Source organism: Dendrobates tinctorius, unplaced genomic scaffold, assembly GCF_039654945.1.
Source record: "Dendrobates tinctorius isolate UK_male_01 unplaced genomic scaffold, ASM3965494v1 ptg000036l, whole genome shotgun sequence".
NCBI lineage: Eukaryota > Metazoa > Chordata > Amphibia > Anura > Dendrobatidae > Dendrobates > Dendrobates tinctorius.
The window spans coordinates 9,757,301-9,783,936 of NW_027361704.1; the positions used below are offsets into that span (position 1 = coordinate 9,757,301).

Here is a 26,636-nt window from a genome sequence, read left to right on the forward strand (position 1 = left end):
TAAATATAGGGGAAAAAACGCATGCGCAGGTGTGCGTTTTTTTCCAGCGCTAAAAAACGCAAATGTGAAACCAGCCTAACACATGCCGGGCGAGAGATCTGAATATTGCGAGGCGAGTAGTGAAATTTACTCGCTAGGATTCGAGTACTGCATTACTCGCCGAGGACCGATCCCAACGAGTCTACTCGCTCATGCCTAATATTAACCCGAAGAATCCATTCTACTTTGTGAAACATGAATTACAGAAAACTCTGCAAAACATTATACACATTCTCATCTGAAAAGAAAAAACCCGCAAACCACTGCTGAGAAGACCCGAAATCCCCATACAGGAAAGCGAAGGCACCAAAGCCCCGCCCGCGTCTAGTCCGCCTGGGGTTAACTGCCACAAGCCACGGCTGCTACAACAGGAAAGGCCACGCTCTACATAAAGACTTGGCGGAAAGGGAAGGAGAGAGATTGGAGGAGAAGCGGCTGACACCTGTGACTACTGCACGAGGCTGTGCGCTCCACACTGTCACTGCGCGTGTCAGCTGTGCCAGGCGCCGAGTCCGACGACCACTGAGCAGGCAGGATCTACCTCACACAGCACAACGCGGCCGCACAGCAGGAGGCGTGTCAATGCTGCCGGAGCCAATCACCTCTCACGTTGCTACAGCGGCACCCCGTTGACGCACGCGCACTCTTGCTAGCTAGTAGCGAAGAAGATGGCTTCTGCTATGGACCTGGAGCTTAAGAAGGTAGTCATGAGGCGGCCTCGGGAGCCATTCGTCGGGGCGAGGCTTCTTCTGACTGGGAGGAGAAGCTGCTCGTTATTCTCGGGTCGCATTTCTCATATGTGCCGAGTGGCGTGCTGGTGTAGGCGGGCAGGATGAGGAGAGGTCCCTGCTCAGGGTAGAACACTGGTGGGCAGGCTGCACGGGTTCTATGTGACGCTTCAGGTCACTGGGTGCAATCCTCCTGCTTCTGGCAATGTCTGCCCGTCCGTAGGCACGACCACACAGGTAGCCCAACGTCACATTCCTTGGGCCAATGTCCTGTCAGCAGTGAGTGCCCATCACCTATAGCAACAAGGTGAAGCCACAGGCCAGCGACGCGGACAGAGAGCGCTCCTCCAGGCACGGCCGGGGAGCGCTCCTCCAGGCACGGCCGGAGAGCGCTGGCACTTTCCTTGTCTGCTCCTGCGCTGCCGTTTCCATAGCAGTAGAGCGCTGAGCCTTCCTGCCTGAGGGGCTGGGATTGACCCCAGTGTGCGCCTCTCTTCGGACTGATCGTGCCGGTCGTGGCTTTCCTGCTGCACGGCTCTAGGCCTTTCGACGGCTGCGCTCACGTGAGTGTATAAATAACAATCAAATAATTTTTACTCTAGAAAAAAGCAAGTAATTTTTCATTCCTGATGCCGTGTATGGTAAGCTCTTTTATACGTCAGCCGTTAATAAAAGACGAAATGCAGCTTCCTATGTTAATATTTGCAATATATTCGGAAGAATTGGATGATCTCTAAGGCTAGTTTCACACTAGCGTTTTGGAGCGCAGCGACGGCCTGCGCACAGCCGCCGCTAAGCCCCGCCCCCGCCGGTAGCTCCGCCCACCGGCGCATGACGCTGCATGCGCCCTGCGTCCCCTATCTTTATCACAGGGGGAGCAGGCCGTGCGCAGTATGCGTTTGGCGGCGCATGCGCCTTTTTGACGGTGCGCCGACGCAACCAAACTGCAGCAGGTTGCGTTTGGCGCAGATCGGCGCACCGTCAAAAGGACGCATGCGCCGCCAAACGCATACTGCGCACGGCCTGCGCCCCCTGTGATAAAGATAGGGGGCGCATGCAGCGTCATGCGCCGGTGGGTGGAGCTACCGGCAGGGGGCGGGGCTTAGCGGCGGCCGTGCGCAGGCCGTCGCTGCGCTCCAAAACGCTAGTGTGAAACTAGCCTAAGATTTGATTTTTATTTTTTGTACAACTATAGACTTTAATGGTCGCATTGCATCTAAAGTAAAGAATAGTGCATGATGCAATTTTCTTTTCAGCAGCTTTATTAAAGGGAATCTGTCAGCACAGATGGATTGTTTAAACACAGGCGCTTGGTGCTTCATGGTACTATCCCGTCCACGGTACCCGGGCCCGTATGACCGGGGATGGGATAGTAAGCGATCAGCGGTGCTGCTGATCAAGGCTTGGGTGTTAGCTGATTATCACAGCTGACACCCGCACTATGTGTCAGGGGCGCTCATGGACCGCCCCCGGCATATTAACCCCTAGCACACTGCGATCAAACATGATCGCAGTGTACCGGGGGATTAGGGAAGCATCAGCAGGGAGGGGGGCTCCCTCCGTCCTTCCCTGAGATCCCTGGAGCAGCGCTGCTCTGAGGGCCTCCTTCCCTGCAGGACCCCGGATCCAAGATGGCCACGGGGGCCTGCAGAGAGCAGGCACTGAGGAAGCCTGTGCAGCGCCTGTCAGATTGCGATCTGACACTAGACAGTGATGTCCTCCCTCCCCTGGGACAATAAAGTAAAAAAAAAAAAAAAGTAAAAATAATTAATAAAAAATCCCTAAATAAATGTAAAAAAAAAACCTCCCTAATTCATTTTTTGGAAATAAAAAAGCAAAAGTACACATATTTGGTATCGCCACGTCCGTAACGACCCGCGCTATAAAACTGTCCAATTAGTTAACCCCTTTAGTGAACCCCTTAAAAAATAAAAAAAACAATGCTGTATCATCATACCGCCGAACAAAAAGTGCAATAACGTGCGATCAAAATGACGCATATAAATATCCATGGTACCGCTGAAAACGTCCTCTTGTCCCACAAAAATACGAGCCACCACACAGAACCATCAGCGAAAAAATGAAAGTTACAGCTCGCAGAATAAAGTGATGCAAAAATAATTATTATATAAAATGGGTTTCATTGCATAAAAGCGCCAAAGCATAAAAAGACCTAAATGAGGTATCACTGTAATCGCACTGACCCGAAGAATAAAACCGCTTTATCAATTTTACCACCCGTTCAGCGGTGTAAACGCCCCCCCCCAAAAGAAATTCATGAAATGCTTGTTTTCGTTCATTCTGCATCCCAAAAATCGGAATAAAAAGCGATCAAAAAATTCACATGCCCGAAAATGGTACCAATAAAAACGTCAACTCGTCCCACAAAAAATAAGACCTCACATGACTCGGTGGGTCAAAATATGGAAAAATTATAGCTCTCAAAGCGTCTTTTAGCGTGCGACAGCTGCCAAACAAAAACCGCCATAAATAGTAAATCAAACCCCCCGTTATCACCCCCTTAGTTAGGGAAAAATAATAAAATAAGTGTTTATTTCCATTTTCCCATTAGGGCTAGGGCTGAGATTAGGGTTTGAGGTGTGTTGGGGTTAGGGATGGAGTTGGAATTGGGGGGTTTCCACTGTTTGGGCACATCAGATGCTCTCCAAACGCAACATGGCATCTGATCTCAATTCCAGCCAATTCTGCGTTGAAAAAGTCAAACCGTGCTCCTTCCCTTCCAAGCTCTGCCATGCGACCAAACAGTGGTTTTCCTCCCACATATGGGGTATCAGCCTACTCAGGACAAATTGCACAAAAATTTTTGGGGTCCAATTTCTCCTGTTATCCTTGGGGGAAAATAAAAAATTGGGGGCAAAAATATCATTTTTGTGGAAAAAAAATGATTTTTTTTTTTTTATCTTTATGGCTCTACATTATAAACCTCTGTGAAGCATTGGGGGGTTCAAAGTGCTCACCACACATCTAGATAAGTTCCTTGGGGGGTCTAGTTTCCAAAATGGTGTCATTTGTGGGGGGGTTTCCACTGTTTTGACACATCAGGGGCTTTCCAAACACGACATGGCGTCCAATCTAAATTCCAGCCAAAAAAGTCAAATGGCGCTGCTTCCCTTTTGTGCTCTGCCATGCGCCCAAATAGTCGTTTACCCCCACATATGGGGTATCAGCATACTCAGGACAAATTGCACAGTAACTTTTGGGGTCCTGTTACCCTTGGGAAAATAAAAATTGGGGGTGAAAAGATCATTTTTGTGGAAAAAATATGATTTTTTAATTTTACGACTGTACGTTATAAACTTCTGTGAAGCCCTTGGGGGTTCAAAGTTCTCACCACATATCTAGATAAGTTCCTTGGGGGTCTAGTTTCCAAAATGAGGTCACTTGTGGGGGGTTTCGACTGTTTAGGCACATCAGGGGCTCTCCAAACGTGACATGGTGTCCGATCTGAATTCCTGCCAATTTTGTGTTGGAAAAGTCAAACGGTGCTCTGCCGTGCGCCGAATCAGTGGGGCCCCCCCCCCCACATATCAGGTATCAGCGTACTCAGGACAAATTGCACAATAACTTTTGCAGTCCAATTTCTCCTGTTACCCTTGGTAAAATAAAAATAATTGGACCTGAAGTAATTTTTTTGTGAAAAAAAAGTTACCGTATTTTTCGTTTTATAAGACGCACTTTTATTCCCCCAAATTTTTGGGGAAAGTGGGGGGGTGCGTCTTATAAAGCGAATCTGTGTGCTGCTGTGCTATAGAGTGGGGGGGGCGGCTCTGGCATGGAGTCAGGGGGCTGGGGTGGGCTGGATGGGGGCTGCAGAGACAGTGGGAGGTCCTGTGCTCCCGCTCATTAGGCTCATGTAATATTCACTGCACCCGCTGTCCATCACCTCGGTGCTGAAACAGCGCCGAATTGGTAGACAGGAGCGGTGCATAGTACATGTGCCTGCACTCTCCCCAAGTCACTATAGACACTTACTGATGATCGCGCTCCTGCTCCAAGCTCCCCCATGGCTTTCCTGTGTCGAGTCTGCTGTCATCCTCCTCCTGCAGGGTGAGCGGCAGCAGCAGCTCATCGCTTCGGGACTTTGCATGATGTGACCATAGGACCTGTGGTCACATGACTCCCAGTGTGCACTGCGAGTCACATGACCACAGCTGAGCAGCTCCTATTGGTCACATCATGGAAGGTACTGTAGCTACAAAGAGCTGCCTGAATGAGCTGCTGCTGCGTGCGCCCTGCAGGAGGAGGATGACAGCAGACACAGCACAGACACAGGTGAGCCATGGGAGAGCTGGGAGCAGGAGCGATCATCAGTAGGTGAGTTAACTTTATTATTTTAGCATGTGCTTGCCAGCAGGGGGGAAATATAGGGACGGGGGCCATGTGTGACAGCAGGGGGAAATATAGGGATGGGGGGGACAATGTGTGCCAGCAGGGGGGAAATATATGAACGAGGGGCCATGTGTGCCAGCAGGGGGGAATATAGGGATGGAGGGGGACAATGTGTGCCAGCAGGGGGGAATATATGGAGGGGGGGGCAATGTGTGCCAGCTGGGGGGATTATAGGACCGGGGGGACAATGTGTGCCAGCAGGGGAGAACATAGGGAGAGGGGCTGTGTGAATGCCAGCAGGGGGAATATAGGGACGGGGGGCCGTGTGCGTACCAGCAGGGAGGCATATAGAGAGAGGGGGGGCCATAACCAGGATAGGATGGGGGGCTATGTGCCAGCACCAGGGGGCCATGTGCCAGGATGGGGGTTATATAGATACCAGGATGAGGGACATATATATGATTTGTAAGACGGACACTGGCATTATAAGACACACCTCCATTTAACATAAAAACATTTTTTTCTCTTTTTCTTCACCAAATTTGGGGGTGCGTCTTATAATCAGGTGCGGCTTATAAAGCGAAAAATACGGTAAATGTTCATTTTTTTTTTTTTTTTTTTTTTTACCCCTTCCTTACCGATGACGGAATAGTACGTCATCGGTAAGGATCCCCTGCTTTGAGGTGGGCTCCGGCGGTGATCCCACCTCAAAGCCGTGACATGTGCCCGCAAAAGGCACGAGCGGAATCGCCATCCGCCCGCGCCTATTAACTAGTTAAATCCCGCTGTCAAAGGTGACAGCGGGCATTTGCTCATCGCCGACCCCCGTCACGTGATCCGGGGTCGGCGACCCGTTGCCCTGACAACCAGAGGTCTCATAGAGACCTCTATGGTTGTTCCAGGCAGATCGCTTTGAGCGCCGCCATATGGCCGGCGACCAAAGCACTGCAGTAAATCTGCTACATATGGGCGATCTGCTCATCGCCCATATGTAGCAGAGCCGATCGAGTTGTGCATGCTTCAAGCCTCCAATGGAGGCTATTGAAGCATGCCAAAAGTTAAAAAATAAAATAAAAGTTCAAATCACCACCCTTACGCCCTAATCAAAATAAAACAATAAAAAAAAATCACACATATTTGGTATCGCCGTGTTCAGAATCACCCGATCTATGAATAAAAAAAAGTATTAACCCGATTGCTAAACGGCGTAGCAAGAAAAAAATTCAAAACGCCAGAATTACGTGTTTTTTTTTTTTTTTTTTTTTTTTGGGTCGCTGCGACATTGCATTAAAATGCAATAATGGGAGATCAAAAGAACGTATTTGCACAAAAGTGGTATCATTGAAAATGTCAGCTCGGCGCGCAAAAAATAAGCCCAGATCACGAAAAATGGAGACGCTACGGGTCGCAGAAAATTTGTGCTTTTTTTTTTTTTTTAAGCAAACTTTGGAATTTTTTTTCACCACTTAGATAAAAGAAAACATAGACATGTTTGGTGTCTATGAACTCGTAATGACCTGTAGAATCTTAATGGCAGGTCAGTTTTAGCATTTAGTGTATCTAGCAAAAAAGACAAACAAAAAACCAGTGTGGGATTGCACTTTTTTTGCAATTTCACCGTACTTGGAATTTTTTTCCTGTTTTCGAGTTCACGACATGGTAAAACCAATGGTGTCGTTTAAAAGTACAACTCGTTTTGCAAAAAATAAGCCCTCAAATGGCCATATTGACAGAAAAATAAAAAAGTTATGGCTCTGGAAAGAAGGGGAGCGAAAAATCGAAAAAAGCTCCGGGAATTAAGGGGTTAAACATTCAAAAAATTTCTGTGAAGCACCTGAAGGGTTAATAAACTTCTTGAATCTGGTTTTGAGCACCTTGCGGGGTGCAGTTTTTAGAATGGTGTCACTTTTGGGTATTTTCTATCATATAGACCCCTCAAAGTGGCTTCAAATGTGATGTGGTCCCTAAAAATAAAATGGTGTTGTAAAAATGAGAAATCGCAGGTCAACTTTTAACCCTTTATAACTTCCTAACAAAAAAACATTTTGGTTCCCAAATTGTGCTGATGTAAAGTAAACATATGTGAAATGTTACTTAAGTTTTTTGTGTGCCGTATCTCTGTGATTTAAGGGCAGAAAAATTCAAAGTTGGAAAATTGCGAAGTTTTAAAAAATTTTGCCAAATTTTCGTTTTTTTCACAAATAAACGAAAGTTATATCAATGAAATTTTACCACTAACATGAAGTACAATATGTCACGAGAAAACAATGTCAGAATCACTGGGATCCATGGAAGCGTTTCAGAGTTATTGCCTCATAAAGGGACAGTGGTCAGAATTGTAAAAATTGGCCTGGTCATGAACATGCAAACCACCCTTGGGGGTAAAGGTGTTAAACCAGAGACTTCTGTCTCTCAAAATAGTTAATAAATAACATTTCCGCATGTCTACTTTACATCAGCACAATTTTTTAAATGGAATTTTTTTTAACATTGGTACATGAACTGAAAATTGACCTTCAATTTCTTATTTTTTCAACGAAATGTACAAAACCATTTTTTTAGGGACCACATCACATTTGAAGTGATTTTAGGGGGCCTATATGATGGAACATGCCCAAAAGCGATACCATTCTAAAAACAGCACCCTTCAAAGTCCTCAGAACCACATTCAAGAAGTTTATTAACCCTTCATGTGCTACACAGGAATTAATGCAATGTGGAAGGAAATAAATGTACGTTTTACTTTAGCCCCAATTTTTTTATTTTCCCTAGGGTAATAGGAGAAAATGGAAACCAAAATTTGTTGTGCAACTTCTGAGTACACCAATTCTCCACATGTGGGGGAAAACTACTGTTTGGACGCAAGGCAGGGCTCAGAAGGGAAGGAATACTATTTGAACACGTAAATGACTTGAATTGAGCCCCTGATGTATCTAAGCATTGGAAACTCCTCCCCCTTCCACAAGTGACCCCATTATGGAAACTAGACCCTTCAATGAATGTATCTAAAATGTATCTAGATGTGTGGTGAGCACCTTGAGCCCCCTGGTGCTTCATAGACGTTTATAACATAGAGCCGTGAATAAAAAAAAATCATATTTTCCAACAAAAACAATGTAGCCCCAAATTTTGCATTTTCATAAGGGTAACAGGAGAAAATACGCTGTACAATTTGTTGTGCAATTTCTCCTGAGTACGCCGATACACAATATGAGGAGAAAAACTATTGTGTTCAAGGCAGGGGTAGGTAGGGAAGGAGCGCCATTTGACTTTTTGAACATCAAATTTTCTGCAGTCATTAGTAGATGCCATATCGCGTTTGGAGAGCCCATAATGTGCCTAAACAGTGGAAACCCCCCACAAATGACCCCATTTTGGAAACTAGACACCTAAAGGAATGTATTTAGACATGTGGTGAGCTCCTTGAACCCCCAGGTGTTTAATAAATATTTATGATGTAGAGCAGTGAAAATAAAACCACATTTTTCCCACAAAAATGTTCTTTTAGCCCCTTATTGTTTATTTTCACAAGGGTAACAGGAAAAATTACACCATACAATTTGTTGTGCAATTTCTCCTGAGTACATCGATACCCCATATGTGGTTCTTTTGAGGCACAGCGCAAAGCTCAAAAAGGAAAAAGCACCATATTGGATTTTAGATTTTGCTGCACTGGTTTAAGGGTGCCATGTCACATTGGCAGAGCCCCCCATAAGTGACCCCATTTTAAAAACTACACCTCTCAATTAACTCATTTAGGGGTGCAGTGATCATATTGACGTCTCGGGTGTGTCACAGAATTTTATACCATTCGGCATTTGAAGAAAAAATATTTGCATTTTACTACAAAAATGTTTTAGCCCCAGATTTTACATTTTCACAAGGGGAAATTGGCACAAATGGCACCAAAATTTGTCACACAATTTCTGCTGAATGTAGACATTCCCCATATGTGGCTTATCTTACCACACAGTGAGACTCTGAAGGGAAAGAGCGCTATTTGCCTCCTGAAGTGCTGATTTTCCTAGAATAGTTTACAGGCTCCATATACAGAGCCCTTAAATGCTAGAAGAGCAGAATCCTCCCTTAAGTGACCCCAGTTGGAAATTTTACCCCTTTGGGAATTTATCTACAGGGGTAGGCTGGTTTCACATTTGCGTTTTTTAGCGCTGGAAAAAAACGCATACGTGCGCATGCGATTTTTCCCCTATATTTAACATGGGTGCGCATACCTGCGCACTTGTAAGCGCATGTATGCGATTTTCATGCGCTGCGTTTTTTTGGGGTGTGCGATGGTATTTTCCAGACGCTGCATGTTGCATTTTTTGGCCCTTGAAAAAATCGCATGCGCACGTATGCGCACGTTTTGCGCTAAAAATGGCCATTATAGCCTATGGATGCGCATACGTGCGCACTGGCATGCGCAGGTATGCGCTTTTTTAGCGCAGCGTTTTTTGGGTGGTGTCCACTTTTTATCCTAGTTAGAATCTTCTAAAGTCCAAAAAAAAAAGGCTATATAAAGGAGGTGCCTGCCAAAACTCTGCCACTACTACACTAGACAGATTGAAGAGCAGACATTCAACCAAGAACACATTATATCAGCGAAGAATGTGAGTATATTACATTATATGCCTGTCCTTTTAAATTATGTATGTACTAATGATTTTTATTATTTTTACATGCAGTATGTCTTCAGAATCGGAGTATTCCCCATCGCGGCAGGAATTGGCGCAAGCAGACCGTGAGGTGATTATTTTCGTGCATCTGGTAAGTATATCTGCTGCTTCTCCAAATCTCTTACGTTTTTTTCAACTTTCAGACATCGTCATCATCATCTGCGGACGGGAATAGTGAGGGCGAACAGCAGGAGCAGCGAAGCCAAGTCCCGGTGGTGATACGTAATGTAAGTATCAAATGATTTGTAATGTTTTTTTTTTTTTTTTATCTTCTATTTTTACTCTTTTTTTTTTTTTCTTTTTTTGTAACTTTTTAGTCAATTTAAATTTGATTATTCTAATGAATGTGTTTTGTCTAGGTTCCACAACGGGATGAAGACGTCTACCTGGATAATGAGCAGCTCATCAGCCTGGTCCAGGAGCGTTCGCCGTTGTGGGACAGCCGTGACCGGCTGTACAAGGACAATGTGGTGACACGGCGGCTATGGAATGAGGTGGCCGCAGCGTTGATGGATGGCTGGGACAGCGCCACAGCATCCGCCAAAAAGGCGTTTAGTGAGTATTTCCCTGCTCTGTATTGTGCCGCAGTGACTGTTGTCCTTGACGGCACTGTTGGGTTTCGTGCTAGGCGTATTCTAGCAGGAAACCCAACAGTGTCATCGTGGTCTACAGTGACTGCTTTGAGTATTGTATTGCTACATTGTGCCGCAGTGACTGTTGTCCTTGACGGCACTGTTGGGTTTCGTGCTAGGCGTATTCTAGCAGGAAACCCAACAGTGTCATCGTGGTCTACAGTGACTGCTTTGAGTATTGTATTGCTACATTGTGCCGCAGTGACTGTTGTCCTTGACGGCACTGTTGGGTTTCGTGCTAGGCGTATTCTAGCAGGAAACCCAACAGTGTCATCGTGGTCTACAGTGACTGCTTTGAGTATTGTATTGCTACATTGTGCCGCAGTGACTGTTGTCCTTGACGGCACTGTTGGGTTTCGTGCTAGGCGTATTCTAGCAGGAAACCCAACAGTGTCATCGGGGTCTACAGTGACTGCTTTGAGTATTGTATTGCTACATTGTGCCGCAGTGACTGTTGTCCTTGACGGCACTGTTGGGTTTCGTGCTAGGCGTATTCTAGCAGGAAACCCAACAGTGTCATCGTGGTCTACAGTGACTGCTTTGAGTATTGTATTGCTACATTGTGCCGCAGTGACTGTTGTCCTTGACGGCACTGTTGGGTTTCGTGCTAGGCGTATTCTAGCAGGAAACCCAACAGTGTCATCGTGGTCTACAGTGACTGCTTTGAGTATTGTATTGCTACATTGTGCCGCAGTGACTGTTGTCCTTGACGGCACTGTTGGGTTTCGTGCTAGGCGTATTCTAGCAGGAAACCCAACAGTGTCATCGTGGTCTACAGTGACTGCTTTGAGTATTGTATTGCTACATTGTGCCGCAGTGACTGTTGTCCTTGACGGCACTGTTGGGTTTCGTGCTAGGTGTATTCTAGCAGGAAACCCAACAGTGTCATCGGGGTGTACAGTGACTGCTTTGAGTATTGTATTGCTAAATTGTGAAGCAGTGACTGTTGTACTTGACGGCACTGTTTTTTTTTATCAACAGTGGACAAAGTCCGAACACGTTGGCGTTCGATCAAGGACCGCTTCAACAGTGATGTTCGTGCTGAGGGCCAGGTTCGCAGTGGATCTGCGTCAAGGACCAGAACTAGATACCGTCACTATCACGCGTTGCAGTTCCTAAGACCGGTCCTTGCCACAAGATCGTAAGTATTATACATTTTGGGTTTTTATTTTTATTAATCTGTGTTTTTCTAATCCACAGCTGATGCTTCTTGTAAAGGCATGGTAGTAATGATTTTCCTTTCTTCCACAGCACCTGGAGCAGCACCCTGCAACCTGGCCCTGGAGCGGTCCTTCGTCGGACGTCCTCTGACCCGTCCCAGCCATCCGACAGCCAGGAAGCACCTTGCAGGTCCCACACACACACAGCTGGTGACCAGGAAGCTGGGCCATCAGGTGTTCCCCTGTCCCAGGTCTCTGCCACTGGTTATGCGGGCACTACCCGCCAGCGGCAGAGGGCCTTGGACAGGAATGTCTTGCCCGAGTTTATGCATTTGAGCGAGACATTTAATTCCAGCCTCAAGTCACTGTCCGACAGAGTTGAAAGCGGTTTTGCACTGATGGAACGTGGTTTTAACCACTTTGAACACCGCTTCAATTCTGTAGAACAGCGCCTTGACCGTCTGGAGGCCGACCTCAACAGACCAGCACACCATTTTTTTAGTAAGATTGAAAAGGGCATGGCGGAACACCTTAGTCCTGATCAACAGCTGAATGTGCTGCAGGCCTGCAACAATGCTTTCTTGCAGGCTATGCAGCATAATCGGTACGGTCAGCAGGCAGTGGTGTCCTTTCCACCTGTGCCACCATTGACTCGCTTCACCTCACTACCGACTTGTGCTGCATACCACTGCACGGACACCTCTCTTCAAAGGCTGGACACCCACCGTTACACCACCACAAGTCTGAGTGCAGCTGGTCACTTCACCGACACCACCATGGCAAGCGCTGCTCCTGTCTGGAGCACCACCGCCAATCCCATGCATGCGTGGAGCTCAGCCACCACTAGGCAAACATGGAACAGCCCTGCCGCTACAACAACATGTAGTAGCCCTGCCACCACCACTCTGCAAACCTGGGCCATCACTGCCGCCACCAGTCCTCCTGCAAGGACGAGCACTGAACAAGAAGAGCAGCATCAGCCACCTCAGCAGCAGCAGCCAATTCAGCAGACGCCACCTCAGCAGCAGCAGCCACCTCAGCAGCAGCCGCCACCTCAGCAGCAGCAGCAACCACCTCAGCAGCAGCCGCCACCTCAGCAGCAGCAGCCGCCACCTCAGCAGCAGCCGCCACCTCAGCAGCAGCAGCAACCACCTCAGCAGCAGCTGCCACCTCAGCAGCAGCCGCCACCTCAGCAGCAGCCGCCACCTCAGCAGCAGCCGCAACCTCTGCAGCAGCAGCCGCCACCTCAGCAGCAGCAGCCATACCAGCAGACGGGGGACCTACATTCCATATTTGCCCCTACTTCAAGGCGAAATCAATCAAGGCGGGCATTGGGCCAAAGTCGGTCCAGGCACACAAGCCTACGGCGACATGCCATTACAACTAATGTAACTGAACAGATTTCCTCTCCTACAAGTGTTCCAAGTTTAATTCCCTTAACTGGACTACCTTCCCCCACAAGTTTTGTTGCCCCTTCCCCTCAAACACCGTCTTCAACTGCAAGTGTTGCATATTCCCTGCACACCCCCAAATTGAAACCATCTGCCCCCAAACGCCGTAAAAAATAATTTTTAAATTTTTTTTTTGTGATAAAAAATAAATTTACATTTGTGGTTCACCATTAATAAGTTTCATTAATGTTGTTTGCGCCACTCACAAACACTGATGGGTAAATACATGTTAAAAACCAACCCAAGGGCTAGTATAGTCATATGTGAAATAACATGGACTAGTATAGTCATTCAAAGGCCTAGTGTAATAACTCTAGTTTTACAAAATAGAATCTGGTTTCATGAAAAACAAACTGTTGAAACTTGTCTAAAAAATAAGTTTCTTTCTAGTTTCACCAGTTTGTTTTTGGTGAAACAAGATGCTAGTTGTTAAAAATCGAGTTATTACAGTAGGCCTTGGTATGACTATACTAGGCCGTGGTATTTCACATATACTACTAGCCCCAAGGCCTAGTATACTCATATTTGAAATACCACGGCCTAGTATAGTCATTCCAAGGCCTAGTGTAATAACTCTAGTTTTACAAAATAGAATCTGGTTTCATGAAAAACAAACTGTTGAAACTTGTCTAAAAAATAAGTTTCTTTCTAGTTTCACCAGTTTGTTTTTGTTGAAACAAGATGCTAGTTGTTAAAAATCGAGTTATAACAGTAGGCCTTGGTATGACTATACTAGGCCGTGGTATTTCACATATTACTATACTACTAGCCCCAAGGCCTAGTATACTCATATTTGAAATACCACGGCCTAGTATAGTCAATTCAAAGGCCTAGTGTAATAACTTTTAATGGAGCAGATTACATTCATCCACTCAATGCTGACTTGTATTCCCCATGGACTTTCATTGGGGTTGGGTTTTGAGTGTTGTGTTTTGAGAAAATCACATACTTTGTTTTAAACTATTTGCACAATTTTATCTTGAAAAAAAATGGTTTCCTGATTCATGGCCTGCAGCTTTGCTCATTCCAATATATTTCACGCAGACTAGCAATGCTGCATTTTAACTCGTATGTGTATTTACCTGCCCAGGTGTGTGAACATAACAAAATTCAGTTATACATGGGAAGTTTTTTAATTAATCGGAGTTTAAAAAATATAGTGCACTCAGTAATGGTATCAAATAAGGATTTTTATTACCATAAACAACAACATTACACCATTTCATCTTGCCAGTGCACCCGTCCTACATCAGAAATAAAGTAGGCCGCAAATTTGTCCCTCATTTGGCCAACTTCAACGGATGACCTGAGAGTGTGCTGAGTGAATTCAGGCAATGGGTTAGGAGCATCATCGTCCAGTTCAAAGGTCGGGTGCTCTTTAGCCATCACAAAGTTATGTAGAACCACACAGGCCTTCACCACCTCATCGACTGTTTCAAGTTTAAGATTAATGGCCGTGCCCAGAATTCGCCATCTGGAAACAAGAATCCCAAAAGCACACTCGACAGTTCTTCTGGCCCTGGTCAGCCTGTAATTAAAAATTTTTTTGGTGTGGTCCAAGTCTCGGCTGGAGTAGGGTTTCAGTAAGTTTCCGCACATTTGAAAAGCCTCATCGCCAACCATTACAAAGGGCAGTGGCGGAGCTTCGGTGTGAGGAAGAGGCCGTGGCATAGGGAAATTAAATTGGTTGCCATACAACCTCCGGCCCATGTCTGAGTTTTTAAAAGCCTGCGAGTCATTACCACGGCCAAATGCTCCAATGTCCACTGCTACAAACATACATCCGGCATCCGCAATTGCAATGAGTACTATTGAAAAGTACTTTTTGTAATTATAGTACTCAGATCCCGTTCTTTGGGGTTTGATGATCCGTATGTGTTTCCCATCAACAGCTCCCAAACAGTTGGGAAAATTGCATACTGTCCAGAATTTGTCAGCAATTTCCATCCACTTTTCAGCGGTGGGCAGGGGCATAAATTCTGGGCAAAGAACATTCCAGAGAGCCCGGCAGGTGTCAGCAACAATTCCAGACAAGGTAGAGATTCCAATACGGTACTGGAAGTGTAGTGAGGATAGGGTTTCTCCAGTCGCCAGGAATCTGTGAACAGACAAAGAAGTAAAATTAATATTTATGTATATTATTTTTAAAAACTATAAAAAAAATATTAGTACATTCACGAAAACTAATTACCCAAGGTTTTGAATACTAAATTTACAAAAAAAAACATCAGACCACACCCCTTTGTTTTTAAAACATACCGTAATGTCACCAGTAGCCGTTCCTCAGGAGGAATCGCACGACGGAGCTGTGTGTCCTGTCTCCGGATGGATTGTTGGACACGAGCAAGCAAATCCATGAAACTTTCGTGGGACATCCGGATATAATCTGTAAATTTCTCCGGGTTTGACTGGAGCTCGCTGTAGAGGGTATGGTATGCCCCACGGCTCTCCCGGAGTTCAACAATCGGATGTATCCACATACGCCGCCGTCTTCGCTGCCTCTCTCTCTTCCTTTGTTCATGGCAAGCAACTGCATACGCCTGAGCCATCGCGATGTCCAAATCCAAGTTGAAGTGAAAACTCTTCCAGCGCAGATCCATGGTCACGAGAAGAATCAAGCAAATGTGAAGAATACTGTAGACAGGGTGTATATATATTAACATACCACACCCACAATGAAGTCCCATTGGTCTTGTGTGTTGTTGAATGGTTGTTTTTTCTTTTTTGTGGGGTTTTTCCAAAATCTGTAAAAAAACGCAAACGCACAAAAAACGCATACAAACGCGCAAAAACGCTGCGTTTTTTTCCTGCATGCGCATTAAAATGCTGGAAAAAAACGCAGCGTTTGTATGCATTTGTATGCGTTTTTTTAATGCGTTTTTTTGCGGGAAAAACGCGCTGCAAAAAAAAGCAAGTGTGAAACTAGCCGTAGTGACAATTTTGACTCCATGGGTGTTTTCCAGAATCAAGTAGCAGTGGATGTTGCTGAGCGAAAATTGCAAATCTGCTATTGTAATGATCAGTACGTTATGAGCAGCTCATGCTTCTGGACTCATGCACCTGTAAATTAGGCAGGTTCTCATCTGTTCAGAAATGCCAAACATGTGGACGCTAAATGTGGTTTAGGCACAATGAGGGGCTCAGAAGGGAGGGGGCCCATTTGGATTTGGGAGCGCAGAGTTTGCTAAATTTCTTTTGTGGGTGAGGAGCTATAGCGCTTTTTCAGAGCCTTTGTACTACAACTAACGTGGAAGCCACTATATTTCCGTTAACAGATGACTGACCTGAGTGGAGACTTGCTTTTTTTGTGGACCGAGTTGATGCTTTTGTTGGAAACATTTTTTTTTTTTTATAATTGAAATTTTTTTTTAATGATTTTCAAATTTAACAAGAAACATACTTGTGGGGGGGGGGTATAAAAATCAGAAGATTACAGTGAAAACAAAGTAAATCAGCCTTGCAGTATAGATCTAACATATTTTGTGTGTATGTATATATGTGTGTGTGTGTATATATATATATATATATATATATATATATATATATATAATACTGCTCAAAAAAATAAAGGGAACACTTAGGGTATGTGCACAATTTGCAGTTTCTGCTGCGTTTCCGCAGCGTTTTTGGCTCTGCAGAAACGCAGCAGATTCTGCTGCGTTGTACAGTACCTTTATTTCCTATGGAAATAAAAAAAAAAGCTGTGCACATGCTGCGTTTTTTTGCCGCGCGGTTTTGCTGCGGTTTTCAAAATGCAGCATGTCAATTGTTTGGTGCAGAAACGCTGCAGTTTTACACCTCATCCATTATGAGGTGCAAAACCGCAGATAAACCGCAGGTCTTTGTCCTGTGGATTTACCTGCGGTTTTCTCTACAAAATCTGCAGAGACAAAAAACTATGTGTGCACATACCCTAAAACAGCAAAATATAACTCCAAGTAAATCAAACTTCTGTGAAATCAAACTGTCCACTTAGGAAGCAACATTGATTGAAAATCAATTTCACATGCAGTTTTGCAAATGGAATAGACAACAGATGGAAATTATTAGCAATTATCAAGACACCCCCAATAAAGGAGTGGTTCTGCAGGTGGGGACCACAGACCACATCTCATTGCCAATGCTTTCTGGCTGATGTTTTGGTCACTTTTGAATGTTGGTTGTGCTTTCACACAGACCGACTCTACAACCCACAAGTGGCTCAGGTAGTTTAGCTCATCCAGGATGGCACATCAATGTAAGCTGTGGCAGGAAGGTTTGCTGTGTCTGTCAGCGTAGTGTCCAGAGGCTGGAGGTGCTGCCAGGAGACAGGCCAGTACACCAGGAGACATGGAGGGAACTGTAGTAGGGCAACAACCCAGCAGCAGAACCACTACCTCCGCCTTTGTGCAAGGAGGAACAGGAGGAGTACTGCCAGAGCCCTGCAAAATGACCTCCAGCAGGCCACAAATGTGCATGTATCTGCACAAACGGTTAGAAACCGACTCCATTAGGATGGTCTGAGGGCCTGACGTCCACAGAGTACGAGACGAGTAAGCAAATCAGAAAATAACAAACATTTTTGTTTTTCTCCACTGAAATAAAAAAATTTCCCAAATTTTGTATGAAAAAAGGTCTTTGCAATTGTTGCCATGCGTACCTGATAGCACTCAGTAACTGTACTTTGATTCTGGCTGATGACCGGATCATGTATCTTCTTTGAAATGCCCTGTTTATTTAGTGTTCACCACCTAGACCCATGTTTAAGAAAATGCTTTATAAAGTATACGTTTCATATGCTAGTTAGCACTTAGAGTAGTTGATGGGGCTTTGTTTTCGCCAGACTAGTCGGTTCTCAAGCGTACACCCAACAAGAGCAGCGATGTGGGTGAAGAAAGCCGCATGCATGCTTGAGTTCTGCAGAGATCAGGTGATGAAACGCAAAGTTTATAAAGCCTTTTTTGAATCCCTTCACAAAATATGACGTATATATACATATGTTGTGTCCCTGCCTGGTAATGCGTGCTTTCAATGCTGATCCCGAGTTTTCCTCACATATGACGGCTGATTTACAAATGGAAACACTATGGGTCTCAGAAAATGGCAACAATTGCAAAAACCTTTTTTCATACAAAATTTGGGAACGTTTTTCACCACTGAAATAAAAAATAAGATGTTTGGTATTTCCTGATTTGCTTACTCGTACTGACATGGAGAATCATATTTCCTGGTCAGTTTTGCCATACAGTAAACATGGAAAATAACCTAAGAAACAATTGCGATTTTTATTTTACTTTATTTTTTTTTGCAATTTCACCACACATGGATTTTTTTTCCTGTTTTCAGTACACTATATGATAAAACCGATGGTGTCGTTCAAAAGTACAGCTCGTCCCGCAAAAATCAAGCCCTCACATGGCCATATTGACGGAAAAATAAAAAAGTTATGGCTCTGGAAAGATGGGGAGCAAAAAATGAAAATGGCCCTGTGGTGAAGGGGTTAAACATGGGTCTAGGTGGTAAACACTATAGAGGGCTGGTTAGGCAGGGTATTTGACAACACAGTCTAATGCTGGTGGGTTGGGGGGCATGGAGGACCTGCCAGGTTCCCTATAAGGCCCTGTGCACAAAGTGCGGTTTCTACTGCGGATCCGCAGCGAATTTGCCACTGCGGATCTGCAGCAGAACTGCCGGTGATATACAGTACCATTGTAGCCTATGAAAAAAAAAAAAATGCTGTGCACACGCTGCGGATTTTTCCGCGTGGTTTTTGTGCGGAAAAAAAAAAGCAGCATGTGACTTCTTTTGTGCGGTTTTGCTGCAGTTTTCCTCCTGCTCCATTCTACAAATCTACAGGTGGAAAACCACACAAAACATGCAGGAAAACCGCAAAAAAAAGGAAGAAATCCGCAGGAAAAATGCAGGTCATTTGACCTGCGGATTTCTTAAAATCCGCGGGAGGATCCGCACCGTGTGCACATAGCCTAAGGGGCCTGCACTTCCTGATGAATATTGGGCCCACCTTACTCCAGCAGTATCAGTCTTAATAATAGGGCCACGGGATTTTCTAATATTATCTGTGTTATGTAGAGTTGACACTGACCACAGTAAAATCAGAGCATAGCTGTAGCAGAGGTCCATTGTGTGCTGCATCCCTATGTCAGACCAGAAATGGTGTAAAATCAGCGTGCCCTCATGTAGCTGTACTGAAGCACACACTCGGCTCTGCTACATCGGTGCACACTCTGATCTTTCACATAGATATGCCATGCTGATCTGACAGTGGAGTACAGCTCAGCCTGTCCGCAGGTTTTTGCTTTGTAATCTGAGGGCAGTATGATGTAGGGGTAGAGGCCCTGATCCCAGTGATCCTATTAGGTAAATGTTTTTCTTGTTTGGCTCTTCATTACACTCCTGTGTTCATCATAGGCCTTCACAGAACTTCAGGCAAAAGTTCTTGACACGCAGCAAAAGGTGAAGCTCGCTGATCTTCAGATTGAGCAGCTAAATAGAACAAAGAAGCATGCTCATCTTACCGACACCGAAATTAAGAACCTGCCTGATGAAACGCCAATGTATGAAGGTGTGGGAAGGATGTAAGTAAACCTCTTCTCTGTATTCATGCTTGAAGCAGATTGCTTACCCCGACTGAGAAAACGGTGTAAACGCACGCCCCAAAAGAAATTCATGAAATCCTGGTTTTTGTTCCTTCTGCGTCCCAAAAATCGGAATAAAAAGCCATCAAAACATGTCACATGCCCGAAAATGGTACCAATAAAAACGTCAACTAGTCCCGCAAAATATAAGACCTCACATGACTCGGTGGGTCAAAATATGGAAAAATTATAGCTCTCAATATGTGGTGATGCAAAAACTATTTTTACAATAAAAAGCGTCTTTTAGCGTATGACAGCTGCCAAAAATAAAAACCACCATAAAAAGTAAATCAAACCCCCCGTTATCACCCCTTAGTTAGGGAAAAATAATAAAATTAAAAGAAAATGTATTTATTTCCATTTTCCCGTTAGGGCTAGGGTTAGGGCTGAGATTAGGGTTAGGGGTGTGTTGGGGTTAGGGTTGAAGTTAGAATTGGGGGGTTTCCACTGTTTGGGCACATCAGGGGCTCTCCAAATGCAACATGGCGTCTGATCTCAATTCCAGTCAATTCTGTGTTGAAAAAGTCAAATGGTGCTCCCTCCATTCCAAGCTCTGCCATGCGCCCAAACAGTGTTTTACCCCCACAAATGGGGTATCAGCCTACTCAGGACAAATTGCTAAACAACTTTTGGGGTCCAATTTTTCCTGTTGCCCTTAGGAAAATAAAAAATTGGGGGAAAAAATATCATTTTTGTGGGGAAAAAAATGATTTTTTTTTTTATTTTCACGCCTGGGCATTATAAACTTGTGTGAAGCCCTTGGGGGTTCAAAGTGCTCACCACACATCTAGATAAGTTCCTTAGGGGGTCTAGTTTCCAAAATGGTGTCATTTGTGGGGGGTTTCCACTGTTTAGGTACATCAGGGGCTTTCCAAACGTGACATGGTGTCCGATCTCAATTCCAGCCAAAAACGTCAAATGGCGCTGCTTCCCTTCCGAGCTCTGCCATGCGCCCAAATAGTCGTTTACACCCACATATGGGGTATCAGCGTACTCGGGACAAATTGCACAATAACTTTTAGGGTCCTGTTACCCTTGAAAAAGTAAGAATTGAGGGTGAAAAGATCATTTTTTGGAAAAAATATGATTTTTTAATTGTACGGCTGTACGTTATAAACTTCTGTGAAACCCTTGTGGGTTCAAAGTTCTCACCACATATCTAGATAAGTTCCTTGGGGGGGTCTAGTTTCCAAAATGGGGTCACTTGTGGGGGGTTTCCACTGTTTAGGTACATTAGGGGCTTTCCAAACGTGACATGGCGTCCGATCTGAATTCCAGCCAATTTTGCATTGAAAAAGTCAAACGCCGCTCCTTCCCTTCTGAGCTCTGCCATGCGCTGAAACAGTGGTTCCCCCCCCCCACATATCAGGTATCAGCGTACTCAGGACAAACTGCACAATAACTTTTCCAGTCCAATTTCTCCTTTTACCCTTGGTAAATTAAAAAAAATTGAACCTGAAGTGAAAAAAAGTTAAATGTTCGTTTTTTTTTGTGTTTTTTTAAATATTCAAAAAATTCCTGTGAAGCACCTGAAGGGTTAATAAACTTCTTGAATGTGGTTTTGAGCACCATAAGGGGTGCAGTTTTTAGAATGGTGTCACTTTTGGGTATTTTCTATCATATTGACCCCTCAAAGTGACTTCAAATGTGATGTGGTCCGTAAAAATAAAATGGTGTTGCAAAAATGAGAAATCGCTGGTCAACTTTTAACCCTTATAACTTCCTAACAAAAAAAAGTTTTGGTTCCAAAATTGTGCTGATGTAAAGTAAACATGTGGGAAATGTTACTTATGTTTTTTGTGTGCCGTATCTCTGTGATTTAAAATTCAAAGTTGGAAAATTGCGAAATTTTCGTCAAATTTCCGTTTTTTTTTCACAAATAAACGCAAGTTATATGAATGAAATTTTACCACTATTATGAAGTACTTTATATCACGAGAAAACAATGTCAGAATCACCGGGATCCATGGAAGCGTTTCAGTGTTATTACCTCATAAAGGGACAGTGGTCAGAATTGTAAAAATTGGCCCGGTCATGAACGTGCAAACCACCCTTGGGGTTAAGGAGAGAAAAAAAAAGAAACAAGTGACTTAGACAATGTGACCATTACTGAACATTCTCGTTAAAGGGAGTATGTCACCAAGTTTTTGCTATCCCTCTGACAGCAGCATGATGTAGGGGCAAAGACCCAGATTCCAGTATTGTCACTTACTGGACTGTCATGTTTCTGTGCTGCAGATGATCCTGTTCTCTGAATGCTGAGCCCTGTACAACCAGCACGCACACCAGTGCTTGGCAGCTGTCTGTTTATGCACAATGTACACAGCTGCCGATCTTTGGTGGGGGCAGGGTTATACAGAGTGCATGAATATGAAGGGCTACCTACCAGCAGGTTTATCAAAACTACAGCAACCAGCCCAGTAATGGACACATTGCTGGAATCCAGGGTCTCTGTCTATGATGCTCTCAGATTATCTTGCAAAAAATAGGTAACAAATGCCCTTAAAGAGGGCTTTCCGAGTATGTTTTATTAAACACTTGTAAAATAACAATCAGTGAGCACATTTTCTGTAATCTCAGTGCTTTCAACCATTCGTTCCTCGCGTCCCTCTGTTCCTCGCGTCCCTCTGGTCCCTCCACCTTTTGATACGGTTGACACTGATTTGACAGTGAAGGGTCCGGTCTGGACTGAGACTTTTGTAACACTATGCATTCTAAATTAGAACTCAATAGCTAAAGTCAATCAGTCGCAATACAGAGAGTCTGTGTAGCCAAAGCATAAAGTGTGTCCTCCAAATTCTCCCTTATCCAATTGCTGAGGCTCCAACTTGGAACTGGGGTCTTCAGTGAGCTGTAAGTTATTCCTTAATGCAGGGAACCTTATTTCTGCCAAGGGCCACTTGGATATTTATACCAATCTTGTGGGGCTGCACAAATTGTGCGCTAACTCCGCCCACAAAGTACATCCTGACGCTTCATCGGTGTCAGGATATAATCTTTATGCTATGTGCCCACGTTGCAGAGATGCTGCGGAAATGTCCGCAGCATTTCCTCAACTCCCTGTCGCGGGTAAAACGCATTCGGAATTCACATGCGTTTTCCCATAAAACACAAGCGTTTTTAGCTTGCAGAATGCTTTCGCTTTTCCAAGCGATTTGAAGCATCGCGTGGAAAAGTGATTGACAGGCTGGTCACACTTGTCAAGCATAGTGCTTGACAAGTGTGACCAATTTTTTACTATTGATGCTGCCTATGCTTTATTTAAAGAAAGACACACAAAAAAGGCAAATAATGTTGAGAATGCAAGTAACCGAATTTACTTAGCAGGTGCAGAAATCTGCAACCGCAAAAGCTCATCCCAAACGGGTCGGAAAGTGAGGGATAAATGATACAACGCCATACGCAGCCTGTTTTCTCTGCCTTTGGTCCTTTTACAGTTGCGTCTTTAAATTCATTGAAGTTTCTTCAGAATAAACAATAATATTTTGTAGCTGCCTATTAAACTTTACACAAAACCTTGAGCTAATGATGACCTTTTCCTTTCTAATATGTGCTGCCTTTTTTAGGTTTGTTCTTCAACCTAAAGAAAAAATTAGCTGTCAGCTCTTAAATAAACAGAAAATTGCAGATGACAAGATTGCGGAAATAGAGGTCGGTACCTTTTTTGTATTCACTGTTGTCATTTGGAAAGGACTGATTCTCACATTGGAGACGGAGCCATCCTAGAACAGCTAAGGCTATGTGCGCAAGTTGCGGATTTGCCTGCGGAAATTTCTGCGCGGACTCTGCATCACTTGGCAGAAAACGCAGTGGATATTCCGTGTGTTTTTTATTGCAGATTTCATGCGGTTTTGATGCGGATTGACATGCAGATTTGGATGTGGCTTTGTCTACGGATTTGTTAGCTCAACAAAGATGTACTACTGTAAAAAAGAATAAATAAAAAAAAAATGCCTTTCTCAAGTCCTACCTTCAATGTTGATGTGTTTCAATCAAGATTGACTCTATTTTTGATTCTCCGCCCACACACACTTCCTCCTTCAGATACAGTGGGTGCAGAAAGTATTCAAACCCTTTTAAATTTTTCACTCTTTGTTTCATTGCAGCCATTTGGTAAATTCAAAAAAGTTCATTTTTTTTCTCATTAATGTACACTCTGCACCCCATCTTGACAGGAAAAAAAAGAAATGTAAACATTTTTGCAAATTTATTAAAGAAAAACTGAAATATCACATGGTCATAAGTAGTCAGACCCTTTGTTCAGTATTGAGTAGAAGCATCTTTTGAGCTAGCACAGCCATCAGTCGTCTTGGGAATGATGCAACAAGTTTTTCACACCTGGATTTGGGGATCCCTTGCCATTCTTCCTTGCAGATCCTCTCCAGTTCCATCAGGTTGGATGGTGAACGTTGGTGGACAGCCATTTTCACGTGTCTCCTGAGATGCTCAATTGGGTTCAGGTCAGTGCTCTGGCTGGGCTAGTCAAGATGAGTTGTTCTGAAGCCACTCCTTTGTTATTTTAGCTGTGTGCTTAGGGTTATTGTCTTGTTGGAAGGTGAACCTTCGGCCAAGTCTGAGCTACAGAGCACTCTGGAAGAGGCTTTCATCTAGGGTATATCTGTACATGGCCACATTCATGTTTCCTTCAATTGTAACCTTTCGTCCTGTCCCTGCAGCTGAAAAACACCCCTATAGCATGATGCAGCCACCGCCATGTCTCAACTGTTGGGATTGTATTGGGCAGGTGATGAGCAATGCCTGGTTTTCTTCACACATATCGCTTAGAATTATCACCAATATGTTATATCCTCGTCTCAGACCAGAGGATCTTATTTATCATAGTCTGGGAGTCCTTCATGTGTGGTGGTGTGTTTTTTTTTTTTTTTTTTTACAAACTCTATGCGGGCTTTCATATGTCTGGCACTGAGGAGAGGCTTCTGTCGGGCCACTCTGCCATAAAGGCCCGACTGGTGGAGGGCTGCAGTGATAGTGTCATGATCCCAGTGCAGGTTTCGACCTTCACGTCAGGGGTTAATGTCTTGAGCCCAGTGCAGGCTTTGACCTGAACGCCTGGGGTTAATTATTGTGGCCTCTTTTTGGTTCAGGGAGAGCTTCTTATAGCCCTGGGAAACTCCAATCCCGAGCAGTTATACTTTTGCCTTTGGCCGAGAGTGATGACCCCTGTGTGCCTGTTTGTTGTCTTCTAGCTTGCTTATATGGTTCTGACCCGGTTCTGTCCACCGTTGTGAGTTTTCCTGTTGATTCTGTACTGTATATCTGTTTCTTTGGTTTCTGACTTCTTGGCTATGTCCTGACCATCCGTTCTGTCTAATCCTTTGGTATAGTCCTGCTATCATGTGCTTTGACCCCGGCCTGATCAGTTTACGTCCCTGTCTATGCCCCTTGGTAACTTTGTCCCGTAGTTACCCTGCTAGGAGTTTTCCTTAAGCTCCTCTCTGGAGTTTAGGCCACGCCCCCAACAGTCACGTGCTTTGGGTCCTGCTGGTCTGAAGCACGCATCTTCTCTGCTGCTGCCCTGCTCCACAGGTATCTTAGAGCACAGTTTGTCTTAGTCAGGACACGCGCACTGGCTCAGTGAGCAAGTGCAGTGCGGTGTTCCTGACAGTTGACATTGTGGAACTTTCTCTCATCTCCCTACTGCATCTGTGGAGCTCAGCCACAGTGATTTTGGGGTTCTTCTTTACCTCTCTCACCAAGGCTCTTCTCCCATGATTGCTCAGTTTGGCTGGACGACCAGGCCTAGGAAGACTTCCGGTGGTCCCAATCTTCTTCCATTTAAGGATTATGGAGGCCACTGTGCTCTTAGGAACCTTGAGTACTACAGAAATTATTTTGTAACCTTGGCCAGATCTGTGCTTTGCCACAATTCTGTCTCTGAGCTCCTTGGCAAGTTCCTTTGACCTCATGATTCTCATTTGGTCTGACATGCACTGTGAGCTGTGAGGTCTTATATAGACACGTGTGTGCCTTTACAAATCAAGTCCTATCAGTTTAATTAAACACAGATGGACTCCAATGAAGGAGTAGAACATCTCAAGGAGGATCACAAGGAAATGGACAAATGAGTGTCTGAGCAAAGGGTCTGAATACTTATGACCATGTGATATTTCAGTTTTTCTTTTTTAATAAAATTGCAAAAATGTCTACATTTTAGTTTTGTTTTCAGTCAAGATGGGGTGCAGTGTACATTAATGAGAAAAAAATGAACTTTTTTGAAGTTACCAAATGGCTTCAATGAAACAGTGAAAAATTTAGAGAGGTCTGAATACTTTCCGTACCTACTGTATATTTGCATTTTAAAAATGTGCTCCGCTTTTTCCGCCAAATCCGCAAACATTTTTCCACCTGCGGATTTGAGTGCCTCAATGGAATTCAATGGGGGGAAAAACGCTGCAGATCCGCAAAAAGAATTGACATGCTGCGGAAAATAAAACGCAGCGAAACAGGATGGAATTTTCCACAGCATGTGCACGCAAATTTTGGATTCCCATTGATTAACCTTGCTTGAGCAATCATTTACGGATTTGGTGCAATTCCGCGCAGAAAAAAAGCTGCGGATCCGCAACGTGTGTACATAGCCTTACAGTCAGCAGGAACTAAAGGCCACCATTCACATGGCCGAGCAATCAGAAGTCAGCTTTCTGTCTCCACATACATGGGAACTCTCACCTTCTGTGTTCACTTGGAACGGCTGCCAGATAAGACTAGCTGTGGCTCTCTCAAGAGAACACTCTGAATAATCCGGCCACTAGAATGAGTGATCCTCTTGGTCTCCTGGCAGATGATGGATTACTTGACAGAATGTCGGGGAGAGAAGGCTCAGGGCTTTGGACTTTTGTTCAGCAGTGAAATTAGCGGCTTCCTCTGTAGAGAAATGTTTGGGAAGCCCACTTAAACATTGGTAGATATTGGCAAGTTCAGCCAACTTTAGTGTAATGCTTAAC

General features: G+C 44.4%; 1 protein-coding gene across 2 annotated transcripts in view; it reads left to right on the top strand.

The window, feature by feature from the left end:
- The first annotated feature begins 435 nt into the window (after positions 1–435).
- The window catches only part of PFDN1 (prefoldin subunit 1), a 52,571-nt gene continuing 26,370 nt past the window's right edge, over positions 436–26,636 (top strand). The window contains exons 1-3 of one of the 2 annotated variants that reach the window (XM_073573713.1): positions 436–740; positions 19,445–19,611; positions 23,238–23,322. In XM_073573713.1, coding sequence (XP_073429814.1) covers positions 708–740; positions 19,445–19,611; positions 23,238–23,322 — 285 coding nt within the window. In that variant the 5' untranslated portion in view covers positions 436–707. The remainder of the gene's footprint in view (positions 741–19,444; positions 19,612–23,237; positions 23,323–26,636) is intronic. The other variant, XM_073573712.1, reaches the window with a different exon arrangement.